Source organism: Vombatus ursinus, unplaced genomic scaffold (genome assembly GCF_900497805.2).
Source record: "Vombatus ursinus unplaced genomic scaffold, bare-nosed wombat genome assembly UNPS02014801.1, whole genome shotgun sequence".
NCBI classification, from domain to species: Eukaryota; Metazoa; Chordata; class Mammalia; order Diprotodontia; family Vombatidae; genus Vombatus; species Vombatus ursinus.
In genome coordinates, this window is record NW_020954579.1 from 10,484,995 (window position 1) to 10,505,093 (window position 20,099).

A 20,099-nucleotide genomic window follows, 5' to 3' on the forward strand; every position below is an offset into this window, starting at 1 on the left:
TCTCTCTCTCTCTCTCTCTCTCTCTCTCTCTCTCTCTCTCTCTCTCTAGGTCATGGTCAGTGCAGCTGTGGGGACTGTCTCTGTGACTCTGACTGGACCGGCGACTACTGTAACTGCACCACCCGCAAAGACATGTGTATGTCAAGCAATGGGCTGCTGTGCAGCGGCCGAGGTAAATGTGTCTGCGGCAAATGTGTCTGCACCCAGCCCGGCTCTTACGGGGACACCTGTGAGAAGTGTCCCACCTGCCCTGATGCCTGCACTTTTAAGAAGTGAGTGGATGAGAATTGACGAGGGGCATGGGGAGTTTGGGCATAGATGGCTGGGCAATGTAGAGGTGCACGGTGGGCAATGTAGAGGTGCACGGTAGGCAGTGGGAAGCAGAGACTTGTTTTGGCGGGGATCAGCTTGACCCTGCCCTGTAGGTCTAGTCTCTTATGGACATGTAGGGGCACATTGGTGGATAAAGTACTAGACTTGGAGCCAGGTAGACTTGGGTTCAAATCCAGCCTCAGATATGACCTACTTCTCTGAGCCCCAGTTACCCCATATGTCAAGTAGGGATGACGACACTAACAGCACCTACCTCCCAGGGTTCTTATGAGAATCACGTGAGGTAATTTTTGTAAAGTGCTTTGCATATCTTAAAGCACCATGTAAATGTGAGGTATTAGTATTGTTCATGAAGAGAGAGAAGGAGAAGGAAGCTGGTTTTCCTCCTAGCCTGTGAGAGGTTAACAGATAACAAGGTATTAGTATGTTAAAATGAAGTGCAAAGACAGTGTCTGTTCCCTGTTATCCTTTTATAATATCCAACAGAATTCTCCTGAGGAAATTATAAGGTCAAGGGGCTGCTGGCTGGCCGGGAATTGGCCACATCCCTATTGACCTTGAAAAAGGAAAGCTAAGGCTGCCAGTCTGGGAAAGGATTGGAAGCAAGGAGCAGCTTCATGGAGTGTAACCCTTGTACCCGCTACCAGAGGTTAGAGGTGGAGATTTTTTCCCTCTGTGCCATGGTAATAGCTTCTTAGAGCAGAGGTACTCATTCAGTGTTTTGTTGTTCAATTGTTTCAGTCGCGTCCTACTCTTCATGACCCCATTTGGGGTTTTCTTGGCAAAGATACTGCGGTGGTTTGCCATTTCCTTCTCCAGCTCATTTTACAGATGAGGAAACTAAGGCAAACAGGGTGAAGTGACTTGCCTGGGGTCACAGAGCTAGTAAGTGTCTGACACCAGATTTGAACTCAGGAAGATGAGTCTTCCTGACTTTAGGCCTGGCACTCCATCCACTGCACCACCTTAGCTGCCCTTACTCACCCAGTAGGAGATCAGGGAACAGAGAAAGGCAGGCATGGAGAATTGGGGACAGGAAACAACTTCAAGGAATATGGCCCAATTTGGCATCAGAGAAGAGAGACAGCCATGGATTTAATGATAATCATGATAATAATAATAATAATACTTTGGTATCTCTTTAACATTTGCACACACTTTACAAATATTATCTTTACAAATGGACATTGGCTCATTTGGGTGCCCTTGGAGCCTTTAACCCTCCCCAAGACCCCAGACCACTGTTACTTTATTCAAACTACCTTCAGGTGGGGTGTAAGGGGTGTTCAAGGAGGACTAGCCCCTCTGGTGTGAGGGCTTGCCAAGCCCTTTTCAGGACTGCTCATCCACCTTTGGTGTCCACCTGTCTCCCAGCTCTCATCTGTGGCTCCAAGAAGCTGTAGTGTATTCAGTGGCTACACTCTGGAAAAACCATCCTGGGTAGATGGGCTAAACCGGGTTGAGGGTAACTGACAGGCTTCAAACTCCTCAGTGAGTTAGGAGGATGTTTACCCTAAGCATGGGTAGATGAGAATAATTTGTCCCAGTGGTCATGAAGGTGGCTGAAGCAGGTGCTGCGGAGTGCTTAGAGCTTGGTCAGGCATCAAAAATGCCAGGGTCATCCACTGCATCCGTCTTGACTTTGTTCTGACTCTAGGCTGATGACTTTGTGCAACTCTGCCTCACTTAGATCTAATTCACATGCGAGTCAAGACATCACGCAGTGATATCATTGGTACTCTTCAAAAACAAAGGACAAACAACTATCTTCAGGAGGACACAAGAGACCTTGAGATAGTCCTGGGACAGTTGGATAGAGCATAGAGTCTACAGCCAAGAAAACTTGCATTTAGATCTAAACCTCAGATATTTACTAGCTGTGTGAGTGGGCAAGCCACTTAACCTCTATCTACCTCAGTTTTCTCATCTGTAAAATGAAGATGATAATAGCACCTACATCCCAGGGTTGTTACAAGGATGATATTATGAGATGATATTTGTAAAGCCTTAGCCTAGTGCCTTGTACATAGTAGGTACTTAATAAATGCTTGTTTCTTTCTCTCTGCCATGTTCTCTTGCTAGTAGTAGAGAGTTCAAGAACATCAGGAGACATGAGGAAACCCAACTTCTGCCCTAGGGTTAGTGAAGTAAACAAAGGCAAGACTTGGAAAATTTGCTGCTTTTAAGGGAGTCTGACAGGAGGGCCCTGAGTAACCTTATTCTCTCATAGTGTTTGTCTCTATGGTCCTAAGTGTAGTGGGGATGGAATATTCCCTAGTTCTATTCAACAACCACTGTTATGAGAGAGGCTGCTAGGTGGTGCAGTGTATAGAGTGCCAGGCTTGGAGTCAGGAAGACTCATCTTCCAGAGTTCAAATCTGGCCTCAGACACTTGCTAGCTGTGTGACCTTGGGAAAGTCACTTACCATTTGCCTCCATTTCCTCATCTGTAAAATGAGCTGGAGAAGGAAATGATGAACCACTCCAGTATCTCTGCCAAGAAAACCCCAACTGGGGTCACAAAGAGTTGTACATTGCTGAAAAACTAGTGAACAACAATAAAGAAAGGGTTGGAATCCTTAACTTCTAAGTTCTCTTCTAGTCCGAAGTCTAGGATTTTATGGGCCTTCGATGTGTAAGACCCAGAGGTAGGTGCTGCTGAGGAATGCATCCATGAAATGAGACAGACCTGGCTTTCAAAGACCTTATAGTTTATTCTTCCTCTCTTGAATCCAGAGACTGCGTGGAGTGCCAGAAGTTCAATCGGGGAGTGTTTGAGGAGACTACTTGCAGCCGTTTCTGTCGGGATGAGATTGTGCCTGTGACAGAACTTAGTAAGTGCCAAGCTATCTCTGTTCCCTCCCCTTTCCCTCCAGTCCCCACTTTGAACTGAAGATGGTAATTATGGAGGTGTGGAAGGGAATGAAGTACCATGGACTTGGAATTTCCCTGAATGTTCTTGCATTTCACACCATTTCTTTGGTTTTCTTCTTCCAGCTATCCTTTGCTTGATTTTTTGCATCCTTAATCTTCTTATCAACCTGTTGCTAGTTGGGAATGGGTAAGGAGGGAAATGTAGTTCCCTGTTGGGCCCTGAGCAGAGTGTAAACCTTGAAGGGACCCCTTTCATAGGATTATTGATTTAGAGCTGGCAGGGCCCATAGAAACCATCTGGTCCAATACCCTCTTTTAACAGATGAGGAAGAAGCCAGAGAGATTAATGACTTGCCCAGTAAGTATCTGAGGCAGAATTTAGTCTGCTAATTAGTCAACAAGCATTCATTAAGTGCCCGCTTTTTGCCAGGCACCGTGTTAAGGGGTAGGGGTACAAAGAAAGGAGAAAGACATCCTCTGCTCTCAAGGAACTCAGAGACAACATTTGCAAACAAGATATAGACAGGATAAATTGGGGGTGGTCTCAGAGAGAATGCCTGGGAAAGGCTTCTTGCTGAAGGTTGGATTTTAGCTGGGAATTGAAGGAAGCCAGAGAATCCAGGAGGCAGAGATGAAGATGGAGATAATTCCAGGCATGGGAGAGATAGGCAATGAAAATGCCCAGAGTTGGAAGTGTCATATTTAAGGAAAAGCAAGGAGGTCAGTGTCATCATATTACTCAGGTTCAAAGTGACTTGTCCAATAAGCATCTGAAGCAGGATTTGAACTCTCTCCAAGTTCAATGCTGTATTTACTCACCACACCACCTACCTACCTTAAATAGGTCCCTGATCCTGGAGGACTGTGTTCAGTGACACCTCTTGCCCAATGGGGGATGATCCGAGGCTCTACAATACTCCAATTTCCTATTGGCTATCCTTAAAAAATCTTCATACCTTTTGTTTTTATACCAGCTCCATTTCCCAATACATCTTCCTCCTCTCCTAGAGGGCCATCCTTCATAACAAAGAATAAAACAGAAAGGGAAAAAAAATTCCTATGCTGGGAAAAAGAACTGTGACCAGAGTCTTGGACTTTCTAAAGCTTGAGGTATGAGACTCGTTGCCCATCTTAGAGGGATCTGGTCTATGGTGTTGGAGAGTATGAAAGAAGAGAAGTCAGACTCACACTGATTTAATGGTCCTCCTCAGAGAGTCACCAAGAATTGTGTCCACATTATGGATGGTGCTTTTGATCCCAAACATCCCTATAAAAAAATCTAGAATCCAATTCTGACTTTGAACTCATTTTTTCTGAAAACATGATCCAGGATCCAAATACAAAATACAGAATCAATATCCTATTATGCATACTCCTCCCTCCTCCCCCTGCCCCACCAAAGCACAGTACTGATAATTTCTCTGTAAATTTTGTTTCAGAGACTTTTTTTTCTTAGAACTCTTCCCCTCTCCAAATTTGTGGGGTGTTTCTCATTCTCTTGATTCAATATCCTTTGCTCCACTACCACCCCCGGAAAATGCATAAAAATATATACATAGTATTCCTTAGTATTCTGAAAGCATCCCCTTATTGTTAAGTATTCAGCTTGTAAGTTGTATTAGATGGAAGAAAAAACATAATGAAAATCCTAGAAGCAACCACCATTAGTCTAGGGGGTATTCTGGTAAATATTTAACAACCAGCTTTCCAGAAGAAAAAAATTCCTAGGATACACTTTTAAGTTTAATTTGCATTATTAACATTTTTTTTTTAGTCTAGACAAACAACAAATAATAAATCAAGGTCTATTTTGTAGCATTTGCCAATTTCTGAGGTATAAATGCTCACATCGAAGCAGTGGTTCAGGAGACAGTTTGAGAGGGCTCCTGTGTGATTTCTGTATTTCTGAAAATCCCAAGAAACACTTACAGATATTGTGGTCACAGTATCCTGTCTTGGGGGCAGCTAGGTGGCGCAGTGGATAGAGCACTGGCCCTAGAGTCAGAAGGACCTAAGTTCAAATCCCGCCTCAGACACATGATACTTACTAGCTGTGTGACCCTAGACAAGTCACTTAACCTCGATTGCCTCACCACACACACAAAAAAATATCCAATATCCTGTCTTGGCCACTCGATACTTGTCATTCAAAAGTGAAGGGGGATTTTTCCCTCTCCTTTCTCTCCTCACTTCTCATTCCTCTGTGGCACACTCACCTAGTCCACTAATTTGTCAGGCCAGGGCAGGGCAAGTTTCTATACTGCCTTCCAAACGTTTGATATCTTCTCTGCAGTCCTTCTCTTTTCTCCTTTCTTCTCCAATTCCTTCCTCCTCCATCTTCCTCATTATCTCCCAGTTACCAGCCCTGTCCATCATCATGCATGTCTCTACTGCGGGATTTATTTTATTTTCCCCAATTAGATAAATGAAGGAAGAGGGGGCAAATATCTCAGCATCAGCTAGACCTTCCTGGGTGATTTCCCTCCTCATCCTATAGCCTCTAGATAGATAGAATGCCTCTATTTGACCATCTTGTTCTGCCATAGTGTTTAAAGGGGCTGAGACACCCCATTGTAGGGCATTTCATAGTCAAACATGGAAGTAGCCTGTATATGTGATGCTTATAATGCTGAGAAAGGCCAATGCCTACTTCTTTTTGTTGTTAGCAAGTCGATCCATTAACCTGTGAGCCCTCCCCATAGACATCCCAACTGATTCTGTCAGCAACCTTTCCCCTCCTCTTCTCCTCTTCTTCTTCTTCCCCTTCCTGGGGACCTGTGACACCCATGATTCTTAATTTTACATATTGAAAAATTGTATAAATTAGGCAACCTTATCCCACGATGGGGCAGCTAGGAGGTGGACCTATGGTCCTCAAGTGTGGCCCTATTCAGTCAAAGGGATGAACTTGAGGGTGCACTTGAGGACCTAGAGGACCACATGTGGCCTCAAGGCCGCAGGTTCCCCACCCCTGGCTTACTGATTGTGGACCTCCTTTCCTTTTTTTCTGGTTCTTCCCATGCCTGGGATGCTCTCCTGCCTCACTGAGGCCTACTGTCTTTCTCCAAGACTCAGTTCAAATTTAATCTCCTGCAAAAGGCCTTTCACAAAAAGGCATCCCAGCACCATTAGTGCCTTCCCTCTGCTATGACTTCCCATCTACACTGTATATATAAGAATCTTGTATACATATAGGTGTTTGCCCGTTTCTCTTGCATTAGAATGTGACCTCCATTTTTGCCTTTCTTTGTATCCCCAGAGATTAGCACAGTACCTAGCTCATAGTAAGTATTTAATGAATACTTGCTGAATGACCGACCTTTCCCCCTCTCCCTGGGCCTTCACGGCTAGTTATCCTTGTATTGTTACTTTTAATTGGGTCCACTGGGTCAGGGAAGAAGCATTTATTAAGAATCCTTTCAGTGCCAGATTTCAGCATAGCTCGGGGTCAGGCCATTGGTCTGGAGAGAAATTCCCCCACCCCACGACCATCCCCAAACAAACATCCTTTGGGATACTCGTCATCAAAAGTCCCATCCTGAAACCCATCCAGCTGCCAGGACTGTCTGCAAGCCCACACACAGCCTTTCTATGAGTCAGTTCCATGGGTGCCATGAAGGTAAGGGCAAAACCCAGAAAAGAAAGGCCCAGGTCAAGGCTCTCTCCTCTCTCCTGCTTCCCCTTCCATTCTGCTCTTATTTAAAAACTTGAGTGAGGAGAACTTTCTCATAGTTGGCACACACTGAGCAATTAACCAGGCTGGTTATCAAGGCCATCTGCAGTGCCTTTGAGGCAGGCCTGGAAGACTGCCGGCTCTTACAGGATAATGATCTCCCCCTCAGGAAGAAAGCATATTTTCAAGGAGAATTAAGAAACAGGCCAAAGCTGATCAGAACAGTCAGATGTCTTGGGGGTGAGGCAGTTTCTTCCAAGCCCTGTGGGCCTTTCTGTTGCAGGACATAAGCTGACTGGATGCAAGGAGACATTTTATTTTATTTTGTGGATGTGAAGGGACTTACTGATATCAGCTTAGAGGAGAGAGAGGTGATCTGTTTTACAACTTGGTCCAGACTGACTGTGAGGTCTAGTTAATTAATAATGATGATGATAATGATGATGGTAATGATTATAACAGGAATGGTTAGGATTTATATGTGCTTTCAAGGTTTGCAAAGTGACTTACAAATGTTATCTCATTTTATCCTTACAACAACCCCAGGAAATAGGTGCTATTCTCATGCAGCTAGGTGGTACAGTGGATAGAGGGTTGAAACTGGGGTCAGGATTGACCTAAGTTCACATCTGGCCTCAGACATTTTCTAGCTGGATGACCCCAGGAAAGTCACTTAAATTCTGCCTCAGTTTCCTCATCTGTCTAATGGGAAAATAATAGCACCTACCTCCCAGTGTTGGTTTGAGGATAAAATGAAATCTTTATAAATTGCTTTGGAAATTTTAAAGTGCAATACAAATGCTAGCTATAATTATTATTGGGCAGCTAGGTGGCACAGTGGATAGAGTGCTAAGCCTGAAGTCAGGAGGATTCATCTTCCTGAGTTCAAATCTGGCTTCAGATACTTACTAGCTATGTGACCCTGGGCAAGTCACTTAACCCTGTTTGCCTCAGTTTCTTCATCTGTAAAATGATCTGGAGAAGGAAATGGCAAACTACTCGTATCTTTGCCAAGAAAACCCCAAATGGGGTCACAAAGAATTGGACACGATTGAACAATAACATACTTATTATTATTCCCATTTTACAGATAAGGAAACTAAGGCAGATGGAAGCTAAATGACTTGCCCAGGGCCACACAACTAGTAAATGTCTGAGTTTAGATTTGAATTCAGGTCTTCCTGATTCCAGATGCAGTGAAATACACTATACACTTCATCACTTATAGCTAGGGCTTTGGGGGATGACAAAGGGGAGCTAGTGATGTCATTGTAGGGGAACGATTGTTGTAAAATACAAAGTGCACCAGATTAGAAGTCAGGCAATTTGGGCTTTATTCGAGATACCTCCACTTCATTCTGCTTTTGGGCAAGCCTTTTAACCTCTCTTGGTCTTAAATTCCCTATCCAAGAGGAATGCAAATAGTCTGCATTCCTGTCTCTCCAGGAGGATCCAGTTAGGTGTTAGATGGGAAAATGATTTAAATATATAAAGTAGCACACACACACTACAATATTATTAATAAAAAATAGAAGACCTGGCCACTAGTCAGGGAAAGTTTGAATTACTCAGTAATCTCCAGCAGTATAATCAATTCTACCATCTTGAAAACCATCAATAATAGCTCCAGGATCAAGCCAATGCCCAGTCTAGCATACTCTAGGGGAAGAGGAATACATCTATATTCGCAGGGCAATGGTGTTATGGATTAACCACTGAACTCAGAGTCAGAAAGATCTGAGTTCTAATCCTGACCCATACATTTAATAGTACTCTCTTTCTGGTAAATAGTATTTTATTTTTCCTAATTACACGTACAGATAGTTTTCAACATGCATTTTTTATAAGATTTTTAGTTTCAATTTTTTCTCCCTTCTTCCCTCCCAATTTCCCTCCTCAAGATGGCAAACAATCTGATATAAGTTATACAATCACGTAACCATATTTTCACATTAGTCATGTTGTGAAAGAAGAAACAGAACAAAAGAGGAAAGCCACAAAAAACAAAAAACAGAGTGAAAATGTATGCTTTGATCTGTATTCAGACTCCACAGTCCTTTTTCTGGATGTGGATAGCATTTTCCATCGTGAATCTTTTGGAATTGTCTTGGATCATTGTATTGCTGACAAGATCTAGGTCAATAATAACTGACCATCACACAATGTTGCTGTTACTATGTACAATGTTCTCCCGGTTACGCGTGCTCTGCCCAGTATCAGTTTATATAAGTCCAGGTTTTTCTGAAATCTGCTTGCTCATCATTTCTTGTGGCACAATAGTATTCCGTACATTCATATGCCGCAACTTGTTTAGCCATTCCCCAATTGATGGGCATTCCCTCAGTTTCCAATTCTTTGCTACCACAAAAAGAGTTGCTATAAATATTTTTGTATGTGTAGGCCCTTTTCACTTTTTTGTGATCTCTTTAGGATACAGACCTAGTAGTGGTATTATTGGGTCAAAGGGTATGCACAGTTTGATTGCCCTTTGGGTATAGTTCCAAATTGCTCTCCAGAATGGTTGGATTCCACCAACCATGCATTAGTGCCCCAATTTTCCTACATCTTCTCCAACATTTATCATTTTCCTTTTCTGTCATATTAGTTAATCTGTTAGGTGTGAGGTGGTACTTCAGAATTATTTTAATTTGCATTTCTCTAATCAGTAGTGATTTAGAGCATTTTTATATGACTATAGATAGCTTTAATTTCTTCATCTGAAAACTGCCTGTTCATATCCTTTGACTGTTTATCATTTGGAGAATGACTTGTATTCTTATAAATTTGACTCAGTTTTCCATATATTTGAGAAATGAGACTTTTATCAGAAATATTTGCTGTAAAAATTGTTTCCCATCTTTCTGCTTTCCTTCTAATCTTGGTTGCCTTGGTTTTGTTTGTGCAAAATCTTTTTAATTTAATATAATCAAAATTATCCATTTTGCATTTCATAATGATCTCTTTCTCTTGTTTGGTCATGAATTCTTCCCTTCTCCATAGATCTCACAGGTAAACTCTTCCTTGCTCTCCTCATTTGCTTATGGTACCACCGTTTATATCTAAATCACATACCCATTTTGACATTATTTTGGTATACAGTATGAGATGCTGGTCTATGCCTAGTTTCTACCATATTATTTTCCAGTTTTCTCAGCAGTTTTTGTCAAATAATGGGTTCTTATCCCAGAAGTAGAGTCTTTGGGTTTATCAAACAATAGATTACTATAATCAATTACTGTGTCTTGTGTACCTAATCTATTCCACTGATCCACCACTCCATTTCTTAGATAGTACCAATTAGTTTTGATGATTTTTGCTTTATAATATAGTTTTAGATCTGGTACAGTTGTTTCTGTTCAGCTCTGGCCTTTTCATCAGGAAATTTGAAAATCTTCTATTTCATTGAATATCCATCTTTCCCCCTGAAAGATGATGCTCAGTTTTGCTGGATAGTTGATTTCTACTTGTAATTCAAGCTCTTTTGCCTTCTGGAATATCATAACCTAAGCCCTCCAGTCCTTTAAGATAGACGCTTCTAAGTCCTGTGTAATCCTGACTGTGGCTCCTTGATATTGGAATTGTTTCTTTCTGGCTTCTTGCAGTATTTTCTCCTTGACCTGATAGGTCTAAAATTTGGCTACAATATTCCTTGGAGTTTTCATTTTGGGATCTCTTTCAGGAGGTGATCAGTGGATTCTTTTAGTGACTATTTTACCCTCTGGTTCTAGGATATCAGGGAAGTTTACCTTGAAAATTTCTTGAAAGATGCAGCTCTTTTTTTTTTTTTTTGATCATGGCTCTCAGGTCATCCAATAATTCTTAAATTATCTCTCTTGGATTTATTTTTCAGGTCAGTTGTTTTTCCAATGAGGTATTTTACATTTTCTTCTACTCTTTTTTCATTCTTTTGGTTTTATTTGATTCTCAGTGTTTCACAAAGTCACGAGCTTCCACTTGCCCAATTCTATTTTTTTTTTTTTTTGGTGAGGCAATTGGGGTTAAGTGACTTGCCCAGAGTGAGTATTATGTGTCTGAAGCTGGATTTGAACTCAGGTCCTCCTGACTCTACGGCCAGTGCTCAATCCACTGTGCCATCTAGCTGCCCCCTCAATTCTAATTTTTAAGGAATTATTTTCTTCAGTTAGTTTTTGTACCTCCTTTTCCATTTGGCCAATTTTGCTTTTAAAGGAGTGATCTTCAGTGGATTTTTTTTTTTCATTTAGCCAATTCTATTTTTTAAGGAGTTGTTTTCTTCAGTCAATTTTTGTGCTTCCTTTTCCAAACTGTTGATTTTTTCGTAATTCTTTTGTATAACTCTCATTTCTTTGCCCATTTTTTCTTCTACCTCATTTACTTAATTTTTAAAATCACTTTTGAGCTCTTCCAAGAGGATTTTTTGGGCTTGAGACCAACTAATATTCCCCTTTGAAGTTTCACATGTAGGCATTGTGACATTGTTGTCCTCTTCTGAGTTTATGTTTTGATCTTCCCTGTCACCATAGTAGCTTTCTATAGTCAGGGCTCTTTTTTGTTTTTTGCTCATTTTTTAAAAGGCAATTGGGGTTAAGTGACTTGCCCAGGGTCACACAGCTAGTAAGTGTCAAGTGCTTGATCTGAGGCCGGATTTGAATTCAGGTCCTCCTGACTTCAAGGCCAGTGCTCTATCCGCTGCACCACCTATCTGCCCCCTTCTTTGCTCGTTTTTTAAAAAGTTGAGCTCAGCTTGTGGGGCACAGGGGTCATTGTCCCAAGCTTCTTGCACTGGGGGGCTGGCCACTTGCTTTCTCTCCTGGGGCTTCTGGGGCAGTTGTCTAGCCTACTGCACTAGGGTGGCTCAGCCTAGTCATACATGTTGTGCCCTGGGCTCCAGGGCTGGCAATTTGCCTGTTGTGCTAGGGCTGGAGGTCTCATAGCTGGTCTGCTGTGTCACTGGCCTGCTGAGCTCGAGCCATGGGGCCTTGATTACTGATCTGTGCTGTAGCTAAGAGCCTCCAGCTCGCCAGGACACTGGCTATGTTGGGCTCCATTCCCCTTTCATCCAAGTGAGACAGATCCTTCCTGTCCTCCTAAGTTATCCTGAGCTGGAAAATTGTTTCGCTCTGTCTTTTTGTGAATTCTGTCACTCTAGAATTCTTTTAGAGGCTTGACTTAATGTTATTTCCAAGGGAAACTGGGGAGAGCTCAGCCAGCTTCCTGACTTCTCTCCACTATCTTGGCTCTGCCTGCCCCCACACCCCTGCGCTTAATAGCTCTTAATAGCTATGTTATCCATGACTATGTGGCTAATGAATCTGAGATTCAAAAGGTTGTGATTGTTCAGCAAACTGCTAAATGTCAGAGACATAATTTAAACCCAAGTCTCTCCTTGCCAGAGGTACCAAGGTAATTTTTCTAATGTATTAGTCTAACTATGTCACTTCGTAATGAGTTCTGGGATCAAATATAAAGTTCTCTCATTTAGAACTCTTCACAATTTGACTCCCTTCTGTCTTCTTTGAATTTTTTTCTGCTCCAGTCACTCTACAAACCAGCAGTACTGGTCTACTTGCAATACTCTGAATGTGAAACCATCTCTAGTTTTCATGCTTTTACATGACACTGGCTGTCTCCCATACCCACAGTGCTCTCCCCTCTCCCATCTGTCTTTTAGCTTCTCTGGCTTCCTTTAAGACCCAGAGGCATTTTCCAGTTACCCAATAACTAATAACTTCCTCTCTTGACCTGCCACCCATCTATTCTGCATATGGGGCAGGTAGATGGCATAATAGATAAAGCACTGGGCTTGGAATCAGGAAGACGAGTTCAAATCTGGCCTCAGACACTCACTAACTATGTGACCCTGGGCAAGTCACTTAACTCCTATTTGCCTTAGTTCCTCAAATGTAAAATGGGGACACACCAAAGAAGGAAATGGCAAACCACTCCAATATCTTTGCCAAGAAAACCCCATGGACAAATCCGCGGAGTCACAAAGAGTCGGACGTGACTGAAGGACTGTACAGCAACAAACCCATGGCAACCACTTAACTTTTCTGTGCCTTAATTTCTTCACCTGCAAAAAGAGGAAATTGGACTCATTGGTTTCTAAGCCCCCTTCTAGCTTATAAAACTGAATTTGCACATTTCATTGGGAAAACAAAATAATTACATATGAAGCAACTTGAGAAGTATTAAAAAGATCACGTCTAAAAGCACACGATTGGAGGGAGGAGTGGTTGACAAAGAACTTTATTTGGTGACAGAGAACCTGGGTTTGAATCCCACCTCTGCTCCTCACTATGTATAAGTAATTTAGGACAAGTAATTTCATCTTTTTGGTTTTCCCTATAAAATAAAGGAGATAGAACTGTTGTTATTAATATGACTAATATGGAAATATGTTTTGCGTGACTACACATGTGTAACCCATATCAAATTGCTTGCCTTCTCATTGAAGGGGGTGGGGAGGGAGGAAGGAGAGAATTTGGAACTCAAAATTTTAAACACGAATGTTAAAAATTGTTTTTACATGTAATTAGGGAAAGATTAGAATACTAAATAAAATTTTTTTTTAAAAAAGAACTGTTACTATTGTTGTTCAGTTGTTTCAGTCATGTATGACACTATGTGACCCCATTTGGGGTTTTCTTGGCAAAGACACTGGAGTGGTTTGCCATTTCCTTCTCCAGCTCATTTTACAGATGAGGAAACTAAGGCAAACAAGGGTTAAGTGACTTTCCCAAGGTCACACAGCTAGCAAGTGTTTGAGGCCAGATTTGAACTCAGGAAGATGAGTCTTCTTGATTTCAGGCCCAATACTCCATCCACTCTGAGCTGACAATCTTTTTTTTTCCTCCTCCATCTCCCCACAGTGGACATCGGCAAGGATGCAGTGAACTGTACCTATAAGGATGAGGATGACTGTGTAGTCAGATTCCAGTACTATGAAGACTCCAGTGGGAAGTCCATTCTCTATGTGGTAGATGAACCAGGTAAGACTCGGGGGCCTCCCAGACCCAGGATAGTAAGAGCTTTGCTTTTTAGCCAACTCCTGGAGCTGATATTCCTGGGAATGAAGAAGATAAACAAATTGAGAGCTGGAGGTTTAGCAAGTAGATGAGATTCTCTCTGAGCATTTAGGTGAGAGAACAAGACGGACAACAGAAGAGAAGGATGGGTCAGTACAGAAGGAGGGATTTAAAAAAATTGAATCTTTGACCCATTTTGGAGGGCATATCAGAGAAGACAAGACCTTGATTTCTAGAACTATCTTGCCAAATACAGTATATCTGCTCACCTTAGTTTTTTGCTAACATAGGAATGTCTTACCAAAAGTCAGTTGGTTGGCAGTGGCAGCCCGACTTGTACCTTTACCTGCTGTGATGGGTGAGGTCAAGAAAGTCTGAGTAGAGGTTGACTTGAAATCTGCTTACCTGGTCTATCACCAAAGCACTGGTGAGCAATGGTGGGGACTGAAGAGCCCTGGATTCAGAATAAGAGGCCCTAGGTTCAAATCCTAGCTCTGATACTTAGTGTTTGTGTGAACTCGCACAAGTGTCTTCCCATCTCTGGACCTCAGTTTCCTCTTCTGTAAAATGAGGAGATTGGACTAGATGATTTCTAAGGTCCCTTCCCATTCTGCTCTTCTGTGATCCCAAGTATTATTTTTATTTTTTTATTCTGTGTTATATATAACTTTTTTCTTTTGAATTTGTTTCATTTTACATATTGCTTTGAAGTTTGCAAAGAACACATAAAGAACACAACCTCTGTTTTTAGGGTACTTACAACTCAGTGGAAACCTGCCAAGCCTTGGAATGGCTATGAGTATACTATATCATTTAGGGAGTCCCAGCATTGTAGAAAGGGGAGCAGGTATGGGGTAGGGGTGGAGACTCCTTCACTTGTACGTTGATTCATTCAACAAATACTTATTGTGAGGATAAAAGAAAATATTTGTAAAGTGTTTTGTGCTTTTAAAATGCTGTATAAATGCTAGTTGGCATTAATTAATTAATCAATCACTTACTTTGGGTAAGTACAGGGGATATAAAGGGAAAAAATGAAAACTCTGCCTCCAAGGAGGGATCTGAAATGAAGGGGCCTATCTCTCTCTCCTGGGGTACTATTTGTTTTATAAGTTAAAAGTTATTTAACTTCTCTGGGCCTGGGAGCTGCCTGTGTAAAAAGAGAGCTAGGTGACACAGTGCATACAGCACTGGACCTGGAGTCAGGATATATCTGAGTTCATATCTAGCCTCAGACAGTTACTAACTGTGTGATCCGAGGCAAGTCACTTAACCTCTTCCTCAGTTTCCTTCTCTATCAAATGGGGACAATAGCACCTCCTTCCCAGGATTGTTGTAATAATAAAATGAGATTACAAATGTGGTTGTTATTATTATTAAAACAGGAAGGGGGCTAGAGCACATGATTTCCTGAGGTCCTGTTGGGGTTGAGGATATCAGATGAACTATAGGGCATAACTATCCTGTCAAAGGAGAAGACAAGGTGTCCTTGGGGGCAAGGTCAGCCATTTTTATTTTTCAGTTGGGTGCAGGACAATACTTGGTTGTTTAGAGGGAGGTATCTGGTGTCAGAAAGGATCAAGAGGGGACAGAATGCCCTTGGGTGAGCCCCTATAGGGAAGAATGCTACCTAGGGGCTGGTTTTACTTCCACTCCTCTGATACCCAAGGTTGTTGTACCTGCAGCATTGCCTAGGGGCTCCTCTCAAGGCCTTTGCCTCTTTCCTGGAGGCCCGGGAAGAGGGAAGGCAGAGGAAGGCAGCACCTGACGTTCTTTGGTGAATCATATCTTGTGGGGATATAGTCATGGGGAAGAAAAGGTAGAAAGCATTTGTCTGGGGAGAGAAGGGAGAGAAAAGATTCATCTTGATTCCAGACACAGATATCCAGACATGCTGGGTCTGCAGATCTTTCAGCATCGTCCTGGGAAAACTGCTTCACCCTGTTTAATCCTCAGTTTCAGATTTTTGTACAATGTAAAGAAGGGATTATAATGCTTGTAGTACTTACTTCATGAGACAAAACCTTAAAACACTGTGTGAAATCTGCTATCATAGTTTCCACACATACAAATAAATAAACTTATAGGAATTTCCAGGACATTTCCCATCCCTCCTCCTGCCTCTTTTTATTCTGGAGACATAATAGCCCACTACTTTGGGCATCACGATATTTCTTCCACTATACACACACACTCACACACACTTACACACACACACACACAGATGTGTATATGTGTATACATACATACAGATACACATATATCTATGTATAGTTATGTAAACATATATACAGTGTGTTTATATTTTTATATGTATATGTACATACATATATGTATAAATATAGAATATAACATATAACACTGCGTGTTTATATTTTTGTGTGTGTGTGTATATATATATACATACATACACACAGTATGTATATATGCATATATGTGTGTGTATAATGTTTTTAACGTAGTGATCCTTCAGTGTTCTTTATTAAAATCTATCAGTCATTGATACTTCATTGATACTTCCTGAAACCACTTTCCCTTCTGGTGCGATATAGAAGGGAGAAAAATGCTTGGTTTCCTCAAAAAACCCAAGGGTGGATAACCCTTCTGAGAGTCCTCAGGAGACACCTTGGATCCTGATGTAGGACTCCTGATGTAAAAGCCCTGCACTTTCGCTCCTGTCTTGTCTCTATTCCCATTCTCCTCTTATTCCCTCACTTTCGAAACATTTCCAGGGGATCTTGACTTGGTGGTCATGAGTAGAGATGAGCAGTTAGAGACCTCTGGAGTGGGAAGGGCTTGCTTCTTTTCAATGCCCGGTTTCTTCAGTAGTCCTGTCAATAGTGTTGGGGGGTTTAGTAAGGATCAAAAATGGTGGCAGGTTTTGTGCGCGGACTTTAGGTCCCCTCTGCCTTAAGGGTTACCCTCCCTTCTACGTAGAGCAGCCAGGTGGCGTAGTGGATAGAGTGCTGGGTCTAGAGTTAGGAAGACTCATCTTCTTGAGTTCAAATCTGGCCTCAGATGCTTACCTACTAGCTGTATGACCCTGAGCAAGTCACTTTACCCTGTTTGCCTTAGTTTTCATATCTGTAAAATGAGCTGAGAAGGAAATGGCAAACTACTCCAGTGTCTTTGCCAAGAAAACACCAAATGGGGTCATGAAGTGTCAGACATGACTGAAACAACAACCCTTTTACATCATTTAACTCCGCCCCATGCTCAAACTCTAGACGCTTGAAGCTGGAGAGTTATCTGAAGAGATCATGTGGTCCAGCTCCCCACAGGTGAATGTTTAAACCATTCAGGACAAATTTTCAAGGTCAGCCTCCATTCTGCCTCAATCTCAACCACCAGAGTAGTATCTAGGGGTGCCTAGCTATGGGGTCTGAGCCACTGGCTCCTCCCCTTTCCACCACAGAGCTCAAAATGGCTTTTTCCCAGAAAAAGAGAGGCTCGAGGCCCTAGAAACCAGACATTAGAACCTTACAGTTTTTCCCAAGGGACTCCTTTAATTATAGTCAGAGGCTATAATGTGGCAGGACAGGAAATAGCCAGTCCAGGTTTTTTTTTCTTGTGCAGTGTGTGGGGTATAGGCCTTGGGGGTGGGGAGAGAGAAGGTAGGAGGGAGGGGACAACACAAGGAGGAAAAGTGGCTATGTTCCCCTTTCCAGATATCACCAAACCCACATGTGCATAAAAAGGAATGTGTGTCTATATAATAGCTCTCATTTTTATAGAGCTTTACAATTTATAAAACATTTTACTTATGTTATCTCATTCAATATACACACATACACATACATATACACATACATATGTATGGGTGTGACTATATAGGTAAAGTGTGATCAGTCATTAAGTAGATCAGGGCTTATCAAGATGTTTCAGAGCTCAGCAGAGCTTCCTTTACACTTACCCATAAGGGTGGAGTACAGTTATTTGGGGTTAGAGGTTGGTTGGGAGTGGGCAGGAAGCTGGCGAGTTCAGAGATTTTAGGTTATGATTAAATGTTTAGAAATAAACCAAGTGTCACTAATGATCATCTTGCTCAGCAGAGTACCACTTTACCAATCAATTAATAAGCATTACTTAGAAGCCTTCTCTGTACCAGGAGTCATGAAGGCACTGAAGAGACAGAGAGTGAGTGAGGACGTTTTTGCCCTTAGAGATCTTACATTTTCTTGAGGGGATACAGTGTTATAGCTAAATTCAAAGTGAGTAGGGGGAGTAGTGTGTTGCTAATAGCTAGGGAAATTAGGAAAGGCCTCTTGAAGGGGATGGCACATGAGCTGAGGCCTTGAAGGGAGGAGTTCCAAGGGACTGAAGTGAGGAGGGAGGGCATTCCAGGCATGGGCACTGGCCTAGATAAAGGCGCACAGGTGGGAGATACAATACTTGCACAGGGGACAAAAACCGGGAAATTTTGGATAGAGTGTACATTGCTTGAATAATAATTATTCAGTTAGTTCAGTCATGTCTGACTCTTTGTGACCCCATTTGGGGTTTTCTTGGCAAAGATACTGGAGTGGTTTGCCATTTTCTTCTCCAGCTTATTTTATAGATGAGGAAACTGAGGCAAACAGGGTTAAGTGACTTGCCCAGAGTCACACAGTTAATCAGTATCTGAGGCCAGATTTGAATTCAGTAAGATGAGTTTTCCTGACTCTAAGCCCAGCACTCTATTCACTGTGCCACCTAGTTTCCCCAATAATAATAGCTAGCATTTTTGCCTACTATGTGCCAGGCACCTTGCTAGAACTTTACAAGTACTATATCATTTGTTCGTCACAATAATCCTGGGAGGTAGATGCTTTTATTATTCCCATTTTACAGTTGAGGAAGCTGAGGCACATAGAGGTTATCAAGCCTAAATATACGTATCAAGCAAGAGGTTGCCCAAGTTTAAACATTCAATAAGTATCTGAGGTTGGATTTGAACTCAGGTCTTCCTGACTCTAGGCCTAGTACTCTATCCATTGCACCACCTAGCTGACCAATAATATGTTATAAGTATAGATAGTAGGCTGGAGTCAGATTTGTGAAGGGCCTTGAATGCCAAATATGGAAGTGTATATTTTATCTTCAGGTCAGTGGGGAAACACTGAAGCTTCCTAAGCATAGGTATAATATAATGTGACCTAAATGGCAGATAGTCGGTACAGTGGATCGAGTGCTGGGCTTGGAATCAGGAAAGATTCATTTTCACGAGTTCAAATCTGGCCTCAGACACTTCCTTAACTGTGTGACTCTGGGCAAGTCACTTAACCCTGTTTGCCTCAGTTTTCTCATCTGTAAAAAATGAGCTGGAGAAGGAAATGGCAAACCACTCCACTATCCTTACCAAGAAAGCCCCCAAAATGGGGTCATGAAGAGTTGGACACAATTGAAACAACTCAACAACAACAATAAACTTTAGGAATATCACATGGGCAGTCATGTGGAATATAGATTGGAGACTGGTTATAGGGAGACCATTAAAGGTAGTGTCCAGGGGAGCTGTGATGAGGACCTGGATTAGGTGATTGTAGTGTGAGTAGAGAGAAGAGAATACATGCAAGAGATGTGGAAAAGACAGAACATGTTAGACTTGGCAGTTGGTATCATATCAAGGGAATGGGAAGGTGAAAAAGCACGAGGAGTCAAGGATAACTCCTGTGTTGTGAACCTGGTGCCTTTAAGAATGGTTATGTCATGATCAGAAACAAAGAAGTTAAAAGAAACGATGAGTTCTTTTTTGGACACGTTGGTGTCCATGATATCTAGATGAACTTGTAAAACAGACAGTTGGAGGAGATAGAGGATTGGAGCTCAGGAGAGACATGAGATTGGAAGACGTTGTTTATCAGTGAGTCATTTGTTTATCCATAGGAGTTGATGTGTCCACCATGAGAGAGTGTAGAGTGAGGAGAGGGTCTAGGACAGAGCTCTGGAGTCCTAGCATTTAGAACTGGGTGAAATTCCAAGGTGTCATTTGTTCTAGAGTCTTACCACTTTGGTCATGTGAATACTGTCAGGATAGTCTGTCTATCTATCCATTTATCTGTCTATCTACTACCACTTCTTCTTCTTCTCCTCCTCCTCCTTCTTCTTCTTCTCCTCCTCCTCCTCCTCTTCCTTCTTCTTCTCATCCTTCTTCTTCTTTTCTCTTTCCCCCACTGTCCATCTCTCTCTTTTTATTCTGAACTTAACAAACACCAAATCAAATGATCATTTCT

At 42.0% G+C, this 20,099-nt stretch overlaps 1 protein-coding gene across 1 annotated transcript in view; it reads left to right on the plus strand.

Moving 5' to 3' along the window:
- Positions 1 to 20,099, plus strand: part of ITGB3 (integrin subunit beta 3) — a 79,846-nt gene that overhangs the window by 57,541 nt on the left and 2,206 nt on the right. Inside the window, exons 11-13 of the mRNA XM_027873062.1 lie at positions 50 to 272; positions 3,070 to 3,167; positions 13,732 to 13,851. Coding sequence (XP_027728863.1) covers positions 50 to 272; positions 3,070 to 3,167; positions 13,732 to 13,851 — 441 coding nt within the window. The remainder of the gene's footprint in view (positions 1 to 49; positions 273 to 3,069; positions 3,168 to 13,731; positions 13,852 to 20,099) is intronic.